Raw genomic sequence first — 14,682 nt, forward strand, 5'->3', positions numbered from 1 at the left:
CTGATCGGGTTCTATACAGAGGGAAAGCTGAAGCAAACACTTGAGTGGTATGGTTCCTGGAGTAGCTTGGCTTCAGGACAAACACAGACACATGGTGCCTGGAAAGTCGATCATTGGCTCGGGTTTGGGACCAATACTAGCAGGTATGAGGTCTCCTCTCAGAAGATGATGATGGCCATAAAGGAAAACAAATGGTGTCGCAGAGAAATTATCGAAGTCCTACTGGAGCCGATGCAGAATTGTGATCTCCTAGACAGGCATGCTTCAGTGATCCTGGCTTTCTATGATTTCTATGTAGTAATTCTGGGTATCGCCTCCACGTCTCGCCCTGTCACATCCAGTGGCAGAGATCTAGCTCCAGTTGTATATTCTTCTCCCCATTCCCACCACTGGAGAATGCAGAGAATCAGGGTTTTTAAGGAATCTTCCTCATTTGGCTCAGAGAATGAGAGCCAGAATGAGAGAACTGCACCTACCAGCTGGACCAGAGTGATTCATTGAGATCTCAGAGCTTCCATGGATAACAGACCTGTTCTGGTTGTGACAGCGTGTCTGATCAGGTTTTTATACACACTAGGAAAAACACAATCAGCTCTTCTCCAGAGAGAAACTCTCCCTGTCCTGGGCAGAGCAACGTTGGCTATCTCTATGTATATTGCCCACCCAGGGGGAGATGAACACCAAGACTTCCGCGGCAGAAGTTGGATTAGCAGAGTAATTCCTACACCCAGAAATATCTAGTTGTAAACCAATTTGGTGGGCTGGTGATCAACTGTCTTGAATCTGGAAACTGTAAATAAAGTGTCCTGCAGCCTCTCTGTATCGGGATGTAAGATGATGAATGACATCTTGCAGAACTGGGTGAGGTCCCTGCTTTGTTTTTCTGCCTATAGCATTGCTCCTCAGTGCAGTACAAAAACTAGTGAGGAGATAGAGGCGGTGATACTGTTTTATGCCTTTCCGGCTGAAGAGCCAATGGCACTCGGGCCTGATTAACTGAGTGTTGGATCGTCACTTGTCTTTAGCTCAAAAAGGTGGTCTGCTTTGCAAGACCAATCCCCTATCTGTGACCAGACAGGTTGAGAGGAATACAGGCTGAAGTGATATAATAATAATAATAATTGGAGATATACCAATCTCCTAGAACTGGAAGAGACCTTGAAAGGTCATTGAGTCCAGCCCCCTGCCTTCACTAGCAGGACCAAGTACTGATTTTTGCCACAGATCCCTAAGTGGCCCCCTCAAGGACTGAACTCACAACCCTGGGTTTAGCAGGCCAATGCTCAAACCACTGAGCTATCCCTCCCTCCAGTTGCCCCTAGGCACTGCGAAGGAGAGCTCAGCAAACAGAATGTATTCTGCTGGCTGGGTGCAATGTCCCTGGTTTAACTGCCATGCTAACCTGGTGAAATGTAACCTTGAGAACCTCCCTGAGGGCGTTATTGCAAGTGTATCAGAGTGGCCAAGCAAAAAGGTCAAGTCTCCGCAGTGTAATGTTCTCAGTATGTTCAAGAAAAGGACGTTCTGTGCAAATCCCAATATTAAATGCTTCCTTAGAGCATCAGCTTTATTCCAACCTGCAAGGTCATAGAGCGTGACCTTGGATCCTTACTCTGCTCCTGACAGCACTACCCAGACTGAACCCATGTGGAGGTGGTGTCATACTTCCTGTCCAAAAGAGAAGGCTTCTCGGTGTTTGAAGTTGGGAGCTTTCTCTAATGAGATCCTGTATTGTTCTTTTAATGTAGAGAAGTCATTTCATTCCCTACATAAATTGAAGAAATAGTCCTCCTTCGGGTAAGCATCCAAATCCAGTCTCTAGGAGCGCAGACGGTCAGATGGCAGAGTAGCGATGTCTCCTGTACAGGGCCGGTGCAAGGATATTTTGCGCCCTATGCGAAACTTCCACCTTGCGCCCCCCCCACTCCGATGTCCAGCCCCCACCTTCCTATGGCCAAGTTCCCCCCCAGCGGCCCAGATGTTCACAAAGTGCAGGGGGCACGGGGAGGGGAGAGGAGCTGCAAAGAGAGAGGTCCTATGGGGGCTCTTCCAGAGGGTGAAGGTGGCAGAGAGGTGGGTGCACGGGATTGTTGGTGGGGGTGAAGGTGGCCAAGAGGTGGAGGGGACGCAGTGTAGTGACTGGGAAGAGATTGCACAGAGGCAGAAAGGGTTCGTTGCAGGGGGTGCAGTGGCAGGGAGGGAGTGGCACAAGGGAGGAGTGGACAGGAGGGAGATGGCAGGTGGCAGGGGTCCTGAGGTTGATGCAGGGGTGAAGGTTACCATGGCTGGCTCGGGGGGTTACCGGGTGGAGGTTGCCCAGAGGCGAAAGTGGCAGGACAGGGTGGGTTGCTGGGGCAGGGAGTGCACAGGAGAGAAGGCAACTGGTCAGTGGGTATTAGAGGGGGTGGCGCTGGCTGGGGGAGGGGTGCCCAGGTTGCTTCCACATACACCATTCGCCAGGCCAGGAACTGGACCTACCCACCCTTGGCACTCCGTGGGCCCCTGCGGCTCCCCGCGGGCCAGCTAGGTACCTTGCAGGCGGAGTAGACACCCAGCTTCTCTTCCCGAAGAGCAGGGCACAGCTATGCCTTCTTCCCTGCGCTGCGGGCCAAGCCAGGCTCCCCGCCGCCCCTGGGGCTCTCAGCGGTAGCACAGGCAACCAGCGTCTCCTCCATGCTTGAGCCTGCTGCCGCTGCCACTGCTGAGAGCCCTGGGGGCGACAGGGAGCCTGGCTCAGCCCACGGCGTGGGGAAGACAGCACAGCTGCTAGTGCTAGACCACCCTCCCCTTCCCCACTCCGCGGGTGGCCCCTCTGGAGCTGGGAGGCAAGGAGTAGCAGCAGCCACCTTGTTCTCCTCTGTTTAAAAAAAAATTGGGGAGGCACCACTTTTTGGAGCCTCCAACCACTTGGCGCCCTAGGCAACAGCCTAGTCTGCCTGGTGGTTGCACCAGCCCTGCTCCTGTATTGAGACTGGCTGGACAGCCACATGGTCATCAATATGTAAGTTTGCCAACTTCTGCATCTTAGCCAGTGCGAAAAGCCTTCTCCATCCCTTAGTGCTCAGGGGAAGATGGAAGAGATATAATCTACCATGTTTTTGATGTCTTTACTTAAAGAATGATCCTGCTTCCCACTCTGGGGGCACACTGCTCTGAAAAAACAGCAGATCTGGTGCCTGGAAAGTCCATCATAGTCTTACCATGAAGAAGTATAAGAACATGTATCTTTGCTTACCTGAAAAGTTCCCTTCTTCAAGTAATAAGGTCCACAGATCCAGCCCACCCAGGAGACAAATGAATCATCCAGGCTAGAGATGGAAATTGACATCCAAGGATTTGGATTTGTTGTCACTGAAATTTCTCATGCTCTGAAATAGGAGAAATTGTGCTTTTTCCCCAAAGTACATTAATCGCCTGTAATTTAGGAAACTAGGTCTGAATGATCCTGGCTGTGAAAGTTCTTGGCTGCAGGAGACTTCATGTAGTGGGGCATTCCCCTGCTGCCAGTGACTGTCAGGCCTGGTTCTGCAAGCAGATGGAAGAACCCATTGTAATGGATGTGGGGATCTTGTTGCTCAGTAAAAGGGAATTTTCAGGTAAGTGCAAATATATTTTTTTTTTCTGTTTTTTCATCTTCCAAGTTCTTTGCAAACATTAGCTCTCACAGCCTGCCCCAGGAATACCATCCCCCACCTCCCACGGATGCACAGAGATGGCAGGACAAAGTCTGGGGAGAGCCAGGATTGGAAATGGAGTTGCTGATCCCAGTTCTGTGGTCTCTTCCTAGGAGCAATAAACTTCCTAATGGTCAGATCTGCTGGACAGGGAAATAGTCTCTCCTAAGAAACATCCCATGAGATGGGGCAAAGCTTTAGAGATTTGCTCCAACTCTCTCCCTCCTTTACAGTATCTTCACCTCTACTCCACTCCACATCTGCCCCTTCTCCCCTGTTCTTCCCTGCCCCGTGACCCCTTCCCTTCAGTGTCCCTTCACTGCCATTACATAGTTCACTCTGCTTGTGAGTTACATCCCTTCACCCTTTGTTTGGTCTGTTTAGATTGTCAGCTCTTCAAGGCAGGGACCATCTGCTACTCTGTACAGTGCCTAGCACTGTGGTGCCCCATTCTTGGCTGGCCTTTCGGCACTACTGCAATAAACAGGATTACTAACCATAACCAAAGTGGAAGCCATGCTGCGCTGCTGGGAGCAGATGGGGCTAATCTAGCAAATGTAACTAGTATGACTATGAAGAAGGAACTGGTCTTTCCTCAGGCAGCCTAGCAGTGATTTGGAGAGAGATCTAGAGACAGCAGTGGCCCACCAAAGAGCACTGCAGTATGGGACAACCCAGCATTGCATCAGGGACTTTTCCAGCGGCTCCCCTTGGACCAGGGAACTCTTCAGTCCACATTTCCTGTGTAAGGCAAAGAGCTCATCTGTCTAATCACAGGAGTGGGGGGATGACCCGCTCCATCCTCACTTCTACCAGAAAGCCCTATGCATTTAATTAAAAATTTATCCCAGGGTGAATTAGTTACAGCTGAGATGATGTGCTTTTATTACTGACTTGACTGCTGGGGGTTTTAATCCTTCCCCTCCGGGGTTTCCGTAGACTGTACAAATGATCCCACATCATAGCACCCTCCCCCTCACCTCCACACCTCACCATAAGTCCTTACCAACCAGTGCTCAGGGGGTTTAAACCAGTATTTCGTGTCCAGTCTAAGGAGAGCTGTTACCAAGAGAGCGTTTCCTTTTATTGCTGTCTGCTTCCTGCTGTTTCCTTATCATGTTCCTCATTGTTAATAACTTCAGTTTATTAGGGTTTCATGCAGAAGAATTTCAAAGTGCTTTAGGGACTATATATAGCTCTCTCTGTCCCTGCTGAGATGCAGCCACCTCTGCAGCACGCAGCAGCCATTTAGCAGCGTGGCTCACAACACGCAGCAGGTCGGGGGAGGGAGCAAAGTAGCGTGTTTGATTGCAAGTGCCAGAGGCCGAGTGGCACTTCCCCCACAACACCGCTGCCTTCGAGAGCCAGGGAAGAACTTTCAGAAGAACTCTGACCTCAGGGGCACTCGCATCACTGCCAAGTCTGGGGCCATTCTCTTGTGGGACACACATGCAAATATTTAATGAGCTAATTAGCATATAAGTGTAAACCTCAGCTTGAAAATGTTTGTGTGAATTTGATGCAAATCCTGCCTACCCTCAGTGAGGAAGCACTGTGGGGATGGGGATTCCTGGCTCTGGGTGCAGTGTGGGGTCTGATGGCTTGAGCGGTGGTTCCTGACAGCAAAGCCAAGAGCCCACACCTGGCATATTCGCTCTGAAAAGCCACGTGGCTCAGGGGGACAAGATCTGGATCTGTCCTATTAGAGACCTGGCTTCTCTTTCCCAGACAGCAGCATGGGCAGCCTGCAGAAATATTAATAGCAGTCCATGGAAGCGGGAAGCCTCAAACTCATGGTCTCCTGGTTGGCAACTCCGTGCACCTTCTCCTCGGCCTAAGGGTGTCAGCTGAGGTGTGACAAGGCTGCCAAATGTGCCGGTGCCCGGTGGGATGCAAGGTGCATGGCGGGTCTCCGCTTAGGACTTTCTTTGATGAGCATGGCCTTGAACATCTAGACAGCACTTAGAGGGCCTCACCTAAGGGCCCCTCTACTAAGCTCACAAGCAGATTTGATTGGCACTGCCTGCCTGCTGCAGGGTTTGTGCATCTGTCTTTGCAGCACCTGGTGCTGGCCACTCTCAGAGGTGGGGTTCTGACCTAGACGGGCCGTTGGTCCAAGGAGTCTGGGAGCTCCTATTGTTGCTCATTTTAGGCAGCATTGGCCTGACTCCCACTACAGGTTATCAGCGGGGATAGATCCTGTAACCCTCGGCAACAAAAGCACAGGCCTCTACCACTAAAGCTATAACTATATAAGCTGATAAGAGATTCAGCGATGGGAAGGCCGGAAGGGCCCATTAGATCATCCATAGGATCCTACCAAATTCGCAGTCCATTTTGGTCAATTTCACGGTCATAGGATTTTAAAAATTTGTAAATATCATAATTTGGTCTATTTAAATGTGAAATTTCACGGTGTTGTAATTGTAGGGTTCCTGACCCAAAAAGGAGTTGTGGGGGGTGGGATGTCACAAGGTTATCGTAGGGAGGTTTGCGGTATTGCTACCCTTACTTCTGCACTGCTGCAGGCGGTGCCACTTCCTTCAGAGCTGGGCAGCTGGAGAGTGGCGGCTGCTGGCCAGAAGCCCGGCTCTGAAGGCAGCGCTGCCGTCAGGAGCAGCGCAGAAGTAAGGGTGGCATGGTACAGCATTGCCACCCTGGCAGGGTGCTGTCTTCAGAGCTCAGCACCCGGTCAACAGCCACCACTCTCCTGCCGCCTAGCTCCGAAGGCAGTAAGGGTGGCAACTCCCCCTAAAATAACCTTGCCAACCCCTTGCAATTCCCTTTTATGTCAGGACCCCCAATTTGAGAAACGCTGGTTTCCCCTGTAAAATCTATATAGTGTAGGGTAAAAGCACACAAAAGACGAGATTTCACGGGGGTAAACCAGATTTCATGGTCCGTGGCACATATTTCGTGGCCATGAATTTGGTATGGCCCTAATCATCCGGTCTGACCTACTGGATGGCCCAGGCCGAGAACCCGTTCCCCCTGCACTCAGCCCAGGCGTGTGTGTTTGATGAAATACAGCCAGGCTGAATTTGGAGACACTGAGAGATGGGGAATCTCTCCTTCCGCCCCCCTGTTCCCTTGGCAGTTTGTGCCAATGGTTAATCACCCACACTGTTAAATCTTGGTGCCTTGTTTCAGTTTGAATTTTTCTAGCTTCAGCTTTCAGCCATTGGCTTTCGTGCGGTCTTTCTCTGCTAGGGATAAGAGTCTGTTTTGCTGTGTGGATCAGCTCCCAGAGGGGGACCTGCCATATGTATCCAAAGTCTTCCACTGTCTGTGGTAAGAGCAGGGAGCAGTTGGAGTTGGGATTCCTGTGGGCATAGTAACAACATGCCAGGGGCTTTAAAGGTGAGGTTCTGCCACCCAGTGGGTCTGTGTGCTCTGGGGAGGAGTGGCTAGAGCAGGAGATACTGGGTATTATTCCTGGCTCTGCCACTGTAGTGTGTGACTGGGAGACCTGGACTCAGTTCCCTCCTCCAACAGACTGTGTGTGAGACCTTGGGCTCTGTGCCTCAGTTCCCATTTGGGCAGCAGAGATAATCCTTCCCTAGCTCCCACTAAAGATTGTTGAGGTGCCCAGATGCTGTGGGGGCAGGGGGCTGGGTAAGTGCTAGGAGATCTCAGATAACAGGCATTTGGAAAATGCCAATGTTATTCCTACAGCACGAGCACTCCTTTTGTCTGGGTCTGTCTCCGGGAGCTCTCTGCCTGCCGCTGGATCCAGAGCTTGGTAACGGGGGTGGGGGTGTGGAGGATTTAAAGTGGTGCTGAAAGTGAAACAGCAGCAGGGGAATTCCTGCTTCTTACAGGGCGTGTGCAGGTGTGGTGTTGGCTCTTCCTTTGGAGATCTGCCAGGCAGTGCGTTGGAGAATTGGCCTCTGGGACAGAAGATGAAGGGTGGATTTCAATCCTGTCTTCGCCCCCCAAACCCCCTTAACAGCTATGGCTAAGGATCAGCATGAGCAGGAGGCTGCAATACCTTCTCACCCTGGAGGGCCCAACTACAGGGAGGAGTTGGCTCAGGTTGATGGGGGGCACTACTGGGCAAGGTTGCCCTACTGGTGCTGATTTGGCCACTACTCTCTACCTGTCCTGATCCCGAACGCAGGTGAACATGCAACACTGTCCACTCTGTGTTGGTTGCAGGGCTCAAAGAGAATCCTGAGATCCAATGAGATTGTCCTGCCGATCAGCGGACTTGTAGAAACAGAGCTTCAGCTGACCTTCTCGCTACAGGTGAGTGTGCGCAGCCGTGCGGGGCACTGAACTGGAGAGGCCTTTTCCTTGACAGGTGGGAACTCCCGTGTGGCACCAGGTTAAGGTTATGTCTCTTCCAATGTACCTGAGGGCAGGTCTACACTACAGCGGGGATCCATACTTTGAAATCGATCCACCGGCAGTCAATTTAGCGGGTCTAGTAAAGACCCACCAAATCGACTGTGGATCGCTCTGCAGTTAGCCCCTGTACTCTGACCCCAACGAGAAGAGTAAGATAAGTGACCCCACGATCACATAGCTGGAGTTGCGTAGCATAGGTCGACTTACTGCGGTAGTGTAGACATAGGCTGCCATGGTTTTTAGAGAGAAACTTTGGCTAGAGGAGCCTTCCAGAGTCCCTAATGCCCGCAGGGCTACAAAGCTCTTGGAAGTGGCAAGCTGAACAGGCACAGTTGCACTTAATAACACCAGGTTTCCTTGAAAGCTCCAAGCAATGACAATTCCATCATCTCCTGTGTGACATTCCTCCTGCCTGCCCTCTGCCAGTCTAACAGTTGAGTAGGAGACCAAAATTATATGCCTGGTGTGACCTTGGGCAGGTCCTTTACCGTCTCTATACCTTAGTTTCCCCATCTGTAAAATGGGAGCTTTCTTAGGAATGGACAGGATGGGACTGGACTTTCTGGGTCATTGAGTCCATTCCTGTGATTTTGTAGGCAACCCTGCCATGCCATTAATGATGGAGGGTTCAGATATTCCAGTGCTGGGACCATACAAGTACCTAGATTGAGTGAGGTAGAAATGCCAAAAATGGTTTACAACTGTGCTCTCCATGCAGCTTGCCATGTTTCATCCCTGCTGCTTGACCCCTTTGACAACTCCCTCCACCTTTGTAAGATCTTGGCAGCAGAGAAGCAGGCCCCAAATGTCAGCCTTGTACCATGGGACTCTTGTGTTTTCCTGGTACGCTTTGTATCTTTTTGAGATGTGACCCTTCCCCTTTCATGTGGGGAATCGACAGAGTGGTAACTAGCTATTTTTGCGCCTAAGGCAAGAATATAAAATTGTGCCCGCCCACCCGCCCCCGCTCCTCTGGCCGCGCCACCCAACCCTTGGCTCCTCTGGCCACTCTCCCCCACCTTGGCTCCTCCAGGCACACCACAGCCATGCTGTGCCCCCCCTCCACGCTCCTCCAGCCGTGCCCACCCTTGGCTCCTCCGGGAGCACCGCGGCCATGCTGCGCCCCCCTCCACGCTCCTCCAACCGTGCCCTCCCTTGGCTCCTCCAGCTGTGCCGCCACCCCCTTTGGCTCTTCCGGCCACACTGTGGCCATACTGTGCCCCACCTCGCTCCTCTGGCCTCGCCGCCCCCCCTTGACTCCTCCGGCCGTGCCCACCCCTTGGGTCCTCTGGGCGCGCTGTGGCCATGCTGCGCCCCCCCCTCCTCCGACTACTCCCCCCCTCGCGCCTCGCTCCTTCAGCCACACTGCGGCAGTGCTGCCCCCACCTTGGTTTTTTTTGTCTTGAGGCAGCAGCAAAAAAGTTAGAGCCAACCCTGCGCTCCCCGCTCCGCCTCCACCTCCCTGAGCCTGAGCGTGTTGCCGGCTGCTTCTCCGTGCTCTGGGGCGGAGGAGGAGGTGAGCCCTTGTGCCCCTCCCCTTTGTGCACCTGAGGCAAGTGCCTCGCTTGCCTCGCCCTTGTTATGGCGCTGGGAATTGACCAGCATCCCTAGAGTATATGAGCCAGGTATATGAGCACAAAGTGAAACTGACTAGCCTACTATAACTTCCTAAGCTGAGTGACGTGCACAAAGCAGACTAGCTTCCCCCACATCCCCAGTTTTCGGCCCTCTTTGAATACACCCAAATGTTGCTTATAATACAACATAAAAGGATTTCCAAATGATTTTAATCCTGAGGAAAATGCACCGTGGCCAGTAATAAGAATTGATTAATTAAACTGTTGCAATGACATCCTTTGGCAGTTTCCATCTCTTTTAGCAACTGGCAGTGTTTGCAGGCAGTCCTGGCCTGGGACAGGTCCTTGGAGTAGTTCTGAATGTCCTTTTCTTCCCTGCACTCAGCCAAGAGAGTGCATACAGAGAGCCTTGTTATTTCTCATGAGGGACACTGTATCTTCCTTTTGTTTTTCTAAATACAGACTCAAAATGGCAATGAAGCTTTTGCCATACCTCATTTGCCAGTGAATGTAAAGTACTGCCCTGGGCTGTGTGTCCTGGAGCTGTGTGTTGTGCTCAGACATTGAGCATAGCACATTTGTCATCCTGGATTATCTCAAGGTGTTCATGACCTGTCTGATCCCTTCCTTAAAGCTCTCTGGTGTTGCAGCTTTTGGAAGCTGCGGTATGCTCAGAATGGCCAGCCAGAACACTGCCTCTTTCAACAGCTGGCTTCCAGACACTTCCTGAAATTAACTTGGTTTCTTTCAGGAAGAAGGCATAACCAGTGTGAGGCATGGGAAGGCAGGGAACTGTCAGGCAGGACTCCTGGGTTCTGTTCTTGGGTTTTGGGCAGGAGTGTGAGCTAAGGGGCAGAGCAGGAACTGAAATCCAGCAGTCCTGGGTTTTAGTCCCAGCTCTGCTGTTCTCTGTTTGTCCTTGGCTAAAGGGTAAAATCACTGGCACTTCTAAAAATGAAACTCTAAAGACCCATTTTCAACAGTGATTTAGGAGCGCAAATCTGACTTCATTCGATTTAGGCTCCTTAATCACTTTGGTGCTTTTGAAAATGTCATCTTTCAGTGTTGCCATTTTGCCACGTGTAAGATGGGAATAACTTATCTGCCTCCCAAAGAGAGAGGAGGCTTAAAGTTTGCAAAGCACTTGGGTTCCTGGAGGAAGACATGACAAGAGGTAGAAAGCTATTCCTCCTGTCTCTGCTTGGTCTCCCTGTGCAGTGCTAGTTACTGTCTGCAAACCTAGCCCGGGTTGTTTCTGCTCACGTTACTCATGCAGGTAGTGGTGTGAGATTTTCCCATCCCCTTTCTCCTGCCAGTGGAGCTGCAGCCACCCTGCCCCCGGACAGAACAGCTCACCCTCTATGCCTGATTGTCTGCTGTGCTGCATAAATCCCTGTTTCCCAGGACAGGCAGTTAGGAGCTCTGAGAATTGTAAATGCGTGCGCTGTATGGTCTTGTTGAGCCTTGGCTGCTGCTCACATTGCAAGCTGGATCCCACCAGGGGTCTTATCACCAAACAGGTGTGGACAGGATCTTAGATCCCACTTCCATGGCTTTGTCATACCAGCTCCAATCACCAGCCTATGTGGCCTGGCCACTTGCTTTTACCGATCAGACCAAGCACTGTGCCTAGGGTGGGAGCTGCTATTTGGTGCCTGGGAGAAAGATATGTTAGGCTTTGCTGCCCAGTGCTGTCCATGGAGGAGGGACAGGATGAGGGGATCTCTGCTCCCCACACCTTCACACTGGGCCACATGAAACCCCAAACATACCGGGCTCTCGTGCGGCCCCCTGTCATCGCTGCTCTCTTGACTGTCACTTGCCCTTGCAGTATCCCCACTTCCTGAAGCGAGATGCCAACAAACTGCAGATCATGCTGCAGAGGAGGAAGAGATACAAAAACCGGACCATCCTGGGCTACAAGACTCTGGCTGTTGGGCTTATCAACATGGCTGAGGTAAGGAGGAGGAGAGAGGCGCCAAGCACGGTCATGGGGAAGACATGATTAAATGTAACCTCTTCCCTCTTCAGCTCTGACTGAAGCAGAGTGCTGTGTGCCTAGGCTGGGCTCAGGGGTGGGACCTAGCCAGAGATACCTAGACCAGCGGAACTGTCTCAGTTCTGTGTCAGCTTGGGTCCTCCTTGCATGGCCCATGCGGGACCATGGTCTCAATGGGGGGTGACTGGCTCGGTATTCTAAGCAGCCTCCCATTGGGCCTGCTGGGAGTACATGTCGCATGGTGTCTGCCCTGCCCAGGTCATGCAGCACCCCAGCGAAGGAGCTCTGGTGCTTGGACTCCACAGTAATGTGAAGGACGTATCTGTGCCCGTTGCTGAGATTAAAATCTACTCTCTGTCCAGCCAGCCAATCGACCACGAAGGGCTCAAGTCGAAACTGTCCGGTAAGGAGGGGACTCGTTTGGGATGAGGGGGGCTTGGGCATGTGGTATCCAGAGGGGGAAGCTCATTGGCTGCCCTGGGTCCAGCATGACTAGGCGGGTGCACAGCTTGCTAATTATCAGTTGGCACAGTGAGCTGCAGGTGTTTTCAATCCTCTCCATCGGGCATGTGCCCCCCTCCCTGCTGGGAGAGAGGTGGGTGGCTCCCTGGCAGGGGACACTGTGCTGGCGGTGGTGCCTCCTTCAAATGAAATGGAACCGGTGTCCTGACTTGGGCATTAAAGTTCCTGAGTGAGTCACTTGCTGTTTGTTAGAACTGGGGTGTCGGAGCCAGTGTCCTGGCCAAACTCCACCACGGGGAATTATGTTCCACCTCCCTAAATTCCTTCTCGGCTCTGCCTTTTCCCTGGGACTGAAAATTCTTCCCTTTCTGTCCTGAGCTGTTGTAGAGTGTGGCTACACATTCCTCCCCAGAGGGAGCTGCATTTCCACACTGTGGCAAAAACACTTTTCTCCAGCGACTCAGCTTGACTTAAGTCTCAGAAGCAGAACAGATTTTTCTTGGTCCCTGCCCTGAAACCTACCAGCTCTAAAAGCCACATGCCTGCTGGTTCCGTTCTGCATTGTACAGCTCTGCTAGTCTTTTGTATGCATGGTTGGAGGCAGTGTCTTAGAAAGCACTTGGAGCCTCTTCAGCTACATTCTATCCCTGCGCAGCTACATGTGTTTCTGGTGGTTCTGTGACACAGCCCAGGTGCGAGCAGCAGCCGGCTGGGTATCAGCCCCTTCTTGGTTACCTGTAGGGCGATTTGGTCTAGGGTTTTAATGTGTTTAATCTGCAGAAGTGAAGGCAAAACCCTGCTCAGGGCCCAGTTCCACCACGTCCATTCGCATCAGATCTTGTTTGGACAGTGGAGGCTAATTCCTTCCAACACAGCTATATTTAGCCCTGCGTCTTGGAATCCTTCCGTTTATGATACTGTCGCGGATGGCTGCCTAGGCAGTAAATCTGGTTGCCAGGGAAACCGATGGAGATGCAGGCTTTGTGTTGGATTTATTTTAATATTTGGGTTTATTACCAGCAACTCTGTGGCCCAACAAGGGAAGGCACCTGGGCATTGATTGGGGGGACGAGGGGTGGGGGGGGGCTCCTGTTGATCTGGAAATCTGCACCCTTTCCTGTCCGGCATCTTGAGGCAAATAGAAATCAGTCCAGGTCTCTCATAGACAGAGCCTGAGTTCCTCTGCGGTGACTGAATCTAGTCCTTGCCACAGAATTGTACTTCTTTATCTAGCTTTCATTAAAAACAAACCTGTGCAGCTCTTATGGTTGCTAAGTAAACCCTCCACATGTGAGGGATGTAGTAGTGTCTGCCTGAGTCTGCAGGCAGCCTGAAACAAGCATTGTCAAATGGAACTTCATTTATCTCAACAGGCTGTTAACTCTGAAGCATACTTATGGCAACGTACATATCAATATGGTTTACTATTTAGCTGCTGAGCATATTAATGGAGACATCCCCCCCGTGTGTTTATGGTGTGTGCGCCATGCCCCTTGGCCCTATCTTCTAGGGTGTGTGTGTGTGTTAATGCTTATAAAGTGCTTTGAGAACCTCCAATGAAAGGCACTAAAGAGGGGTCCAGGCTTCTTGCTGTAAAGGGAGAGGTGATTCTACTCTGCTAGATTCCGTGAGGAAACAGGAATGTAAATATTGTGAACCATGAAATCCCCTCTCTCTCTCTCTCTCAAACTCCAGCACTAGCTGATCTTTGTCCTTGAGTGGGAATTTAAACAATTATTTTATTTTAATAGTATCCAAGGCCAACTCCCCATCCCCAAAAGAATCTAACCAGATACAAACAACTGTCTGTCAAATGATGGGAAATACCAGATGGTCCCAAAGGGAGTGCTGGGAGCTGTTTGCATCCCAGTAATCCACCCAGTTCCCAAGTTCATCAGTCAGTCCACGGCCAGCTCAACTCAGATGTTGGTCCAGCTCCATATTCCACACTTTTCCACACCCTGCACAGGACGACTGTTCTCAGTCATTGGCTGCAGGCAAGGCTGCAATCAGAAGGACTGTGGGCTGCTATGGGCCATGGGGATGCTATCTTTGGACACGACTCAAGGAGAGGTGCGGAGGAGGATCGACTGGGCATGTGCTAGTTTTTTTGCTCCCTTAGGGTATTGGAAAGGATTCGTTTGCATTTACCTTGTATGTATCAGGAATGGCTGTTCCCTGAGGTTTGGAGACCCTAGAGAAGCTGCCTGGGAGCTTTCTCATCCCTTAAATGAAGGGGGGAGAGGTTGAATCTTCAACAGACTTTATTTTCTACCAGCTGTTCATCCAGTGGATGGCTGGCCTGGTGGCTTAGCACTTGCCTAGGAGACCTGGCAAGTGCCTAAGTCCCATTTTCAAACACGACTTAGGAGCTTGAGTCTCATTGGAAGTCGCTGGAATTTCGGTGCCGAAGTGCCTGAGTTACTGTGGGAGGAAGGCCTTACGCTCCGAATTAAAGGATGGGGATACATGTCTCCAGGAGCTCAAGCCATTTAACTTAGTAAATAGAAGGTTCGGGGTGACTTGGTCTGTAAGCACCCATGCAGGGAACGGAAATTGGCTAATGGGCCCTTCAGTCTGGCAGACACAAACGTCTAACAAGAGCCAGTGGCTGGAAGTT

At 51.4% G+C, this 14,682-nt stretch overlaps 1 protein-coding gene across 1 annotated transcript in view; it reads left to right on the forward strand.

Annotated features, from left to right (window-relative positions):
- The window catches only part of PACS1 (phosphofurin acidic cluster sorting protein 1), a 101,857-nt gene that overhangs the window by 55,065 nt on the left and 32,110 nt on the right, over positions 1-14,682 (forward strand). The window contains exons 3-5 of the mRNA XM_030568144.1: positions 7,833-7,922; positions 11,433-11,558; positions 11,859-12,003. Of these exons, the coding sequence (XP_030424004.1) occupies positions 7,833-7,922; positions 11,433-11,558; positions 11,859-12,003 (361 nt within the window). The remainder of the gene's footprint in view (positions 1-7,832; positions 7,923-11,432; positions 11,559-11,858; positions 12,004-14,682) is intronic.

The sequence above is a fragment of the Gopherus evgoodei genome, chromosome 7, assembly GCF_007399415.2.
Source record: "Gopherus evgoodei ecotype Sinaloan lineage chromosome 7, rGopEvg1_v1.p, whole genome shotgun sequence".
In the NCBI taxonomy this organism is placed as follows: Eukaryota; Metazoa; Chordata; order Testudines; family Testudinidae; genus Gopherus; species Gopherus evgoodei.